The sequence below is a fragment of the Cucurbita moschata genome, unplaced genomic scaffold (genome assembly GCF_002738365.1).
Source record: "Cucurbita moschata cultivar Rifu unplaced genomic scaffold, Cmos_1.0 Cmo_Scf00001, whole genome shotgun sequence".
Classification (NCBI taxonomy): domain Eukaryota; kingdom Viridiplantae; phylum Streptophyta; class Magnoliopsida; order Cucurbitales; family Cucurbitaceae; genus Cucurbita; species Cucurbita moschata.
Window position 1 is genome coordinate 8,532,594 of NW_019268517.1, and position 9,142 is coordinate 8,541,735.

General features: G+C 34.8%; 2 protein-coding genes across 3 annotated transcripts in view; one reads left to right on the forward strand and one right to left on the reverse strand.

The window, feature by feature from the left end:
• LOC111448576 (D-lactate dehydrogenase [cytochrome], mitochondrial) overlaps positions 1-6,443 on the forward strand; it is a 12,247-nt gene extending 5,804 nt beyond the window's left edge. For both annotated transcript variants that reach the window (XM_023088258.1, XM_023088261.1), the window contains 9 exons: positions 1,872-1,968; positions 2,590-2,664; positions 2,759-2,867; positions 3,022-3,131; positions 3,568-3,630; positions 3,983-4,062; positions 4,456-4,586; positions 5,659-5,702; positions 6,081-6,443. In XM_023088258.1, coding sequence (XP_022944026.1) covers positions 1,872-1,968; positions 2,590-2,664; positions 2,759-2,867; positions 3,022-3,131; positions 3,568-3,630; positions 3,983-4,062; positions 4,456-4,586; positions 5,659-5,702; positions 6,081-6,200 — 829 coding nt within the window. In that variant the 3' untranslated portion in view covers positions 6,201-6,443. The remainder of the gene's footprint in view (positions 1-1,871; positions 1,969-2,589; positions 2,665-2,758; positions 2,868-3,021; positions 3,132-3,567; positions 3,631-3,982; positions 4,063-4,455; positions 4,587-5,658; positions 5,703-6,080) is intronic.
• Positions 6,444-8,011: 1,568 nt separating this feature from the next.
• LOC111451766 (suppressor of mec-8 and unc-52 protein homolog 2-like) overlaps positions 8,012-9,142 on the reverse strand; it is a 6,277-nt gene continuing 5,146 nt past the window's right edge. Inside the window, exons 10-11 of the mRNA XM_023092308.1 lie at positions 8,686-9,069; positions 8,012-8,511 (exon numbers count right to left, since the gene is read on the reverse strand). Coding sequence (XP_022948076.1) covers positions 8,248-8,511; positions 8,686-9,069 — 648 coding nt within the window. The 3' untranslated portion in view covers positions 8,012-8,247. The remainder of the gene's footprint in view (positions 8,512-8,685; positions 9,070-9,142) is intronic.

Sequence of the window (9,142 nt, forward strand, 5' to 3'; positions counted from 1 at the left end):
CCCCCCCCCCCCCCCCCCCCCTCTTTTGAACACGATCATTTGTTGAGCAAAGAATTTATGAAAGGAAGCACGTTAACCATGTTGGGTTGGCCTAGTAGTCAATAAGGACATTGTCAATAATAAATGGTTTAAAAGGAAATAGGTTCAAGCTATAATGGTCATCTCCTAGGATTTAATATTCTAAGAGCTTCCTTGATGACCAAATATAGTAGGGACAATTGTTATGTGAGAATAGTGAAGGTGCGCACAAGTTGGTCTGGTAAAAAATGGAAGTATGTTTCTAACACCTTGTTTTGGCTCCACAGTTAGTACTCTCACGCCTTGATCCTTGCCCTTGTTTTCCCTTTGAGTTTTTCCTTTTCTATTCATAAAATATTTTGGTTCGTAATTGTCGAAGTCTAAGAAAGGATTATTGGGACAGTAACTTAGAAGGGACCTTCAAGATAAAAAACAACTTTCTGACTAATTTCAGTTTTTGGATCGTACTGAGGGGGTTTCTTTATTCCAGGGGAAAATTATAGAATTTGGCTCCTAGATAGCTCTCATGGTTTCCCAGTAAATTTCTTTTACCTCACCCAAATAGGTCTTCTGCTTCCTTTTTAACTTCTATAGAAATTTGTGGACATCCCCCATCCCTAGTAAATTCTTTTTGTGGACTCTATCTTGAAGACTTAAGCAAATGTGACATGATTCAGAAAATGAGTTCCAACTTTTATCGCTATCCAAATTTGTATTCCTTTGCAAAAACAATGAGATAGTCCATCGTCTCTTCCTGTCCTGTCCCTACTCCTTCAAGCTCCGATAGAATTTTCTTTTTCTGTTCGATCTCAACCTTCTCCTCACTCAACAGTAGTTATCCAATTCGAGGACCAGACTATTTGTGGACATTGATTTAAGAACCAGAAAATCCAATGCTTGTGCTACCCTCTCGTAGCATGTTTATAAGAGAAACCTCAACAAGAAATATTTGTATTTGTTATTTTTGCTTCTGATTTGTTTACTACTGCTTCTTGCTGTTTTAAGTCCTAGCTCTTCTGTAATTTCTCCTGGCTTACATGCCAATTGGAGTGAGTATTTCCAGCTCTTTTCATCCTTTTGCAATTTCATTATTTTTAGGAAATGATCAATCAGAAAAAAATGCTCTCTGTTCTTTCATGTTCTTGCCTTTTTGTTAAATTATTGTATTGAGATGTATATTTGTAAATTTTTTGTTTGCATCTTGGCATTATGTTTTTTTGCTCTTCATTAGTTCTTTTTACACCTTTGGTACTTTTACGCATCTTATTGAGGTACAACTATTTTATAAACAAAAAAGATCTTTATCTTCCCTTGTTGATCACCATGGTGGGAACGGAATTAGCGGATTTTTGAAAGTAAATCAAGGAATCGGTTGGTTTTTTGAGGCAACGAAGCTTAAATCTTCTGGATGGTGTTCACTTTACAAATCTTTTCAAGCGCTCTTTGTAAGACATCGCCCTAATTGATAAGCTTTCCTCACCTCTTAATAGTTTGTTCTTTTGGAGTTATAATGTTTAGTGCTCCAGGGTGTTTTTTTCCTTATTTTTTTTCTTTCTATTATTAGTTCTCACTCCTTGTGGAGTTTGTACTTTTTAGCTGTAGTCTCTTTTCATATTTTCAATGAAAAATTCTCTCTTAAAAAAAAAAAGGAAGCAAATAATAAAAAGATAGAAGAAGAGGGACAGGGTTGAAAACTTTGGTAGTAGTAGCCCACAGGGTTGTATAAAGCTAAGAGTGAGCTTGTTTTTTATTATATGCCTTTGTAGACTCCATTTTTCTCGATGAAAAACTTAGTTTCTTTATATATATATATAAAATTCCATGATGTCAGCCTTACCTAGTTCATATTGTAGGTACGATTTGACCCGTCTGATGATTGGAAGTGAAGGAACTCTTGGCGTAATAACTGAGATCACTCTTAGACTTCAGAAGCTTCCAAAGTATTCTGTGGTAACTCTCTCTGACACGTGTGTAAACACACACCTTCATAGTTTCTCACCCTTTCTCCAACACGGCTACACGCACCCTTGAGGTCTTTTTTCCCAGTTCTAACTTCTGATTGTATTGTTAATATCATTCTATTTTTCAGTCCGATCCATGTATTTTAAATTGTTTTGGTATGGGATGTATCTAGACTTTTAATCATCATTCTCAAGAAATTCCTATTAATTGTTGAGCTTTATATTGAGAAAAGCTAAAGCATGTTGGAACTGCATCAAGGTCGTGAACTATTGAAAAATTCAACGAATGAATTTTAAATGAAGCATCAATTCCATGTTGTGGAATGATAACCTTTGATCTGTTAACATCCCTCTTAGTCAGTTTTTCTTTTTGGAAGCTGAAATAGAATTTCATTATAAATCCACTTTTTGCAAATTTGAAAATGAAAAGAAACGAACTTCTTAGGCATTGGATGCAAAATTACATATTTGTAAATGCTAGATCCTATATCCTTTTCGACTCTAGTGGGGTTTGCCTTCTGCTCATTACAAAATATTCTAATAAATTCTTAAGATAAGATGTAAATAATTTCTTATTGGAGATGAAAATTCATTATTAAGCTTGTTCCAGGTTGCAATGTGTAATTTCCCTTCTATTAAAGATGCAGCAGATGTTGCAATTGCAACAATGTTGTCTGGTATACAGGTAGCGCTTTAGCGTCGAATGCGTTTGCTTTCCTTTTCCCTCCTTTGTTTAACGCACTCTTATTGAATTCTTTGTATCCTCCATGCCTGTTTAGGTGTCAAGAATGGAGTTGCTTGACGAGGTTCAAATCAGGGCTATCAATAATGCTAACGGAAAGAATTTGCCTGAAGCTCCCACATTAATGTTTGAATTCATAGGCACAGGTGCATATGACATTTCCTGGAGTTCACATAATGCTTTCCTTTGTTTTTCCAATATTCATTATAGACAAGAAGGCCCTCGATTGCGGTTCATATCCTATCTAGTGCTTCCATATTTCTGCAGATTCATTGTTATACTTTTTTCCCTGATATCCAGAGGCATATTCACGTGAGCAAACACAGATTGTTCAGAAGATAGTTTCTGAACACAATGGCTCAGATTTTGTCTTTGCTGAAGATCCAGAAGCCAAAAAAGAACTTTGGAAGGTACGGATTACAACCTATAGAGACCTCATTCTTGTTTAGGTTTGCATGATTTTGGCCCAAAAACATTTCTAATTTTTTAGTTATTTTTCATACGGATCCTTGTAGTGGCTTCTCAAACTCTTGGTTTCTGACCCTTCAATTTTTGGGGCCAAAATGACTCGAGGGTTTTCATTCCAATTGCATATGGTTTATTGTTTTACTCAAGCTGCCCACCATAAAATAAAATTTCAATTTTTCCCCTTTCTGCACCTTTTCACGATTATTGTGCAGTGGAAGAATGAGTTCTATACGGGCGATCAAATATTTAATATAAGTTTCTCGTACAGTTATTCGATCCACCCCCATGGTGATTTATGTGGGATTCCTGTAAGAAATTCGATCAATTACTTTTACTGCCGACCACTATTTGACTCTTATTATGGTCATTTCCATGCAGATAAGGAAAGAGGCGTTATGGGCATGCTTTGCGTTAGTACCCAATTTTGAAGCAATGATCACGGTCTGTAGATAGAATACCATTGCATTTACTCAACTTTCAAAATTCACGCTTTTTTAGTTGTATTTTGTGCTCTAAACCCTACAAGAACCTATATACTAGTTTTTATCCCAAAATCTCTCTTTTCGCTTATTAATAGTTTAGAATAGCTATACTTCCATGTATCTCAGATCCGAGGGATATGGAGTTAAATAAATATGCAACGAAATTCCTTAGATGAGGGGACCTCAATCATGGTGTTTATAATTGCTTCTTTCTGAGATATCGTCATTTCATTTCACACCTTTTGATGCCTCCTAGGAGTTATTTTCTTTATTTTTCTGCAACTATTTTACCATTTGTTTATCTATTACAGGATGTATGTGTTCCGTTATCTCACCTTGCAGAATTGATATCAAGTTCTAAACAAGCGCTGGATGCATCATCACTAGTTTGGTATGTCTTCTCTTGGTTATGTCAACTGGCGTTTCACTCCTTCATTGGAGACTACTGACTAGTATCTTACTGCGTGCAAGTACTATTTATTTTGTAATATTATTATATAATGACTTGTAAATAAATTTCATCTAAGTTTCTAACAATTAAGATGGTCTTAAAAAAAACCTCAAAATGAGTTTAGTTAAGTAGTAATTGACATGTATTTCTTACTTTAATATCAAAGGTTCGTGTGTGTAGTACTTTTTAAAATTTTAGAACAAATCTTACATAATTTTTGGTGCATAATTAAAATTGAATCAAATACTTAACGACTTTTGCAAGTGGGAAAAATGATTTATGAAAATAATTTTCTACTCATTTGAATGGCTGAAAATATATTGCTCACTACAGCACGGTCATTGCCCATGCTGGTGACGGGAACTTCCACACGGTCATTCTGTTTGATCCAAACAAAGAAGAACAACGGAAAGAAGCTGAGCGACTCAATCATTTAATGGTTTATAAAGCATTGTCAATGGAAGGTACTGTCTTCTTCCCTTTTTCCATCTTCACTGAATGAATAAGTTTTGCTTGTGCTCCAATATTCCTAATTAACTTGCTTCTATTACTTCTATTACTTGGTAGTTTCATTGTTGTTTTTATCTCTAAAAGGAAAAAGTTCTTGGTTACATCAACAAGAACAAGAACATAGCTTAATTCTCATAAAGTAGGTACTCTCGATCAAGAGGTTAGAGTTTCAAATTTCTCACTCCACAAATTCTTGAACTAAAAAAGAAACTCTATATCTAACCGTCAACATTTGTTGCAGCCCAAGCCCACCGCTAATAGATATTGTCCTCTTTGCATTTTTCCTTTCGGGCTTCCCCTCAAGGTTTTTAAAACGCGTTTGCTAGGGAGAGGTTTCCATACCCTTATAAAGAATGCTTTGTTCCCCTCTCCAACCGATTTGAGATCTCACAATCCACCCTCTTAAAGACCCAGCGTCCTCGCTGCCACTCGTTTTTTCTCTCTAATCAATGTGCGATCTCACAATCTACCCCCTTTAGGGCCGCACACTGCTGGTGTCCACCCCCATTGGAGTTTAGCGTCCTTATTGATGCGTTTTAAAACTTGGAAGCTCGAAAGAGAGTCCAAAGAGGACAATATCTGCTAGCCGTGGGCTTGGGCTGTTACAACATCAAACCTAGTGAAGATCCAAATTTCCCTTAAAAACTCCTGAGCTGTTACAACATCCAGGTTATCTAGGGATGCAAGCCGAAACCATAAAACAACACCTACCAAACCGACCCTGTTTGAACATGTTGGTCAATTCAATTTTATAACTTCACAATAAAAAAAAAATAGTTGATTGGGATTTTGCTCATTTTCCATCAGTTTTGATTCGTCACCCTCATTTTATTAAAGGTTGGTTTCTATTTGCATATGTAGATTGGTTTTGTGTCAGTTTTGGCTAAAACTCTAATCAAACCAAACCACATATGTTATCAGATTTTCCTTCTAGTTATCTCAATAGCTTGCTAAAATTTTTTTCCAAAATTTAAAACAAATTTTAAATCATGTCTAAAGATGGGTTCTTTGGCTATTAATGAGCAGGAACATGCACCGGTGAACATGGGGTTGGAACGGGGAAAATGAAGGTATTTCTTTAACTCGTAAGCCTTTAGTTGCAAATTATTTCGATTTAACTTGACATGAAAGCATCGGCAAGCATGAGAGGTCAAAATAGCAATACCTACATAAATGAGTGTATAGTTTCACCAAACAAACAATTTTTTGGTATTAAGAGATTTGGGATACAGATTACCAATTCAGTCGATATTCATTTTGGTTTACTTAGTTTCTTTAAATCTTAAAATCGTAGTTAGCTAAACTTCTAAAACATAATTAGCAGATAGAGTATTTTCAATCTTAAAAAATACTTACATAAAGAACTTGGACATGCTCATGTTTACATAAAGAGACACATGCACATAGATAGAGTTAGAAATGAGTTTTCGTTTCTTCTAAATATATAGTACCTGGAAAAAGAACTTGGAGCAGAGGCATTGAGGACGATGAAACGAATAAAGGCAGCGTTGGATCCAAACAATATTATGAATCCAGGAAAGCTCATCCCTCCCCATATTTGTTTCTGACCAGTTCCATTCTGTGTTTATTAAGCCAACTCTTTAAGCTTTCAGATAAAGACTTAAAATTGGTTGATCTGTTGTTATTTTTCTTTGTCAAATGATTTTCCATACATTTTTTTTTTCCTTTTGTCCCTATATAGTTATGTTTTTAACGTTATAGTGCGAGACCGAGAATTTTATGTATAATTTTGATTGAGAAGATTTGTGATAGGTAGCCTCTCTTATTGGATCTTAAAGGTGAGTTTTTTTTTTTACAACTAAATTATGATTGATTTGAGTTTATATTCTAATTAATATTAATTAGATTTTAATTTCGTCATTTTTAAATTTCATGCTCGGGTCTACTGATTTTTTTTTTTTCAATATATGACCTTTTCTCGTTGAGGATTAATCAATTTTTTTTATTTGTTTTTGTGAAATGTAAAATAAATAAATTATGACTTTAAGAATAATATGAGCCTAGCTTAATGCTTAAAAATGGTTATTTATTCTTTTGAAGCTAGAAGTCTAATTATTTGAAGTGCGTTTTGTTTGGATTCAATAATGTAACTGTTTTACCCATTGTTTTTAACCTATAATATGATAGTTTTGAATATTTTGATTTAAAAAGGAAACTTATTTTCACACTAACTTTGGGGTATGTTTTATTATTATTTTTTAATTTAAATTTTGAGGAAAAAATGAATAACTACTAAATTATCGAACACATTTTTGTTTATTTCCTTTGATAAAAAGGAAAGAGTAAGAGACTCTAAATATTTAATAAATAAAAATTTTAATATCGAGGAAATAAGAAACAAAACAATAAGAAATAACAATAAATAAATTAATAAAACGAAAATGTAACCAAATTTGTTTGCTCATATAGGCTTGTGCTTGGTGTCATGATCATGCATGTGTAAGGCGAGTTGTCAATGGCCGCATGACAAATATCTCGGTCTTGCTTGTCCAGGACGTGTTGTCCATGGTTGCATGCCTATTCCAAAACCCTTTTACATGCTTTCATCCTAAATAAGTTTTTAACATTTCATATTGAGTCAGTAATGAGGTGTATGACCGTTCACCAAAATTATATCTACACCTACAAGGACTAAAATACCCAAAAATGTACTATAGGGAAATATGACTAGTTGTCAACTTCTCCCTACCCGATAGTTATATGCTATAAGCTGTTGTTGCCTTTTTGCTTGCATTACATATAACACAAATTTCAATCTCTCAAATTTTTCTTTCAAAATCTCTCTGCCCCCGTTTTCTAAAACTTTCTTCTTAAACCGGAGCCAGAGGCTCGAGCATACGTTGCTTGGCCGTACGCGACGCAAGAATAAATTGGCTTAACTCACTTTTTGCTGGGAAGTGAGTGTCGCACAATCGCATGTCCGTTGCCATTAAAATTGCGATGGTGACACTTGGCCCTTTGAAACTTACACTACCATTAAAGTTGAACAATGGAGTTTGAAGATGCTATAATCGTAGCGCAATCCCATTCAATATCATTAACAAGTTTGTTCGAGTCAAAATCCTCGATAATCAACTAGTTAGAAAAATTATTAAAGTAAGGAAAAAATAGGAAAAATAAGAAAGTATTTGACTATAAATTGAAGCAGAGAGAACAAAAGAATGGTAGGTGATGAGACATTGATAAACAATTTTTTTGTTCGTATGCTGTAAGAATATTTTTGTAAAAATAACATCAAAAACGATCTTTGAAAGTTCGAGAGTATCTTTTTAACATTTTTTTTAGTTGAAAGATATTATTCGTAAGATGAGAGTTTACATCCCCGTTGAATTGAAATGAAAGGCTAATGACAACCCGATAAACTAATAGTATTACTACCTCCATTGAAAATAAGCAAGGGGTGACGACCTTTCTTGGATTCTAAATGTTATTTAATACATAAACTCTAAACTAATATGACAAAATTCCCCATTGAATACAGAAAACTATAAATGAGAGCACATTTTATGCAAATCTTACGTTTTTATGAAGTGATGGAAAGTTAAAAAGAAAAAAAAAAAAGAATACAAACCTTTCCATCTATTGCCAATCAGCTCAAACTCTGATCTTCTTTCCAGGTTGTATATCATCATCATCTTCATTCATTTCCTTCTCCATTTTCTTTTTTGCCAGTATCTTGTTGATCTTGTGAAGTTCATTGTTGATCTTCTGGTCCTTGTTTTGTTTTCGAGTCTTTCGACCGTCTTGCATCTTCACACCAAACTGGAACGCTGCCTTTGGCATGGCTTCCTTCTGCTCGTTGTACTTCGCCCACTCCTCCTCTGTCTCGAAGTCCCATCGATGAAGTCGGCCCTTTGCCTACAACAATGAACTTCAAAATCAATACTTAAAAATCCCAGTTCGTTAAACCGATTTGGACTCGTATCAAAGACAGATATCAGAAAGGATTTCGTATATGAGAACATCATCAAATTCAAACTTCAAAGAACCATGTGTTTTCAAAGAAAGATCTCGATGGTGATAAGGAAATACCCGGCCTCCCATGTCCATTTTTGATAAGTCATCTTCGTCATCACTGTCCACAATTTCACGGTTATATTCTTGATATCCAGGGTAACATTCAGAATAACTCTCCGATATAAAGTTCGGATCCTTCTCTCGTGCATCTCTCTCTCTCAGTTGTTGTAGTCGCTGATCGTCTCTCTTGAACACGGAGCCTAAGCCCCTATCTTTCTCTTCTTGAGTCATGAGACGGGGATCCTGTGCAATGTTTGCTCCTGTTTGCATATCATACGCTTGCATGTTGAGCTGAAGGTACTGTTCAGAATAAGCCAGTTGATCAGAATACTGGTAGTCCTGCCACTCTCCTTGGTAGCCAGCAGGAAATGCCTGAGGTTGCATCACCCCATATCCATTCTGCAACATCAATGAACTAAGATAAGAAACAGAGATGGTTAAAAAAAAAAAAAAAAAAAAAAAAAAAAAAAAA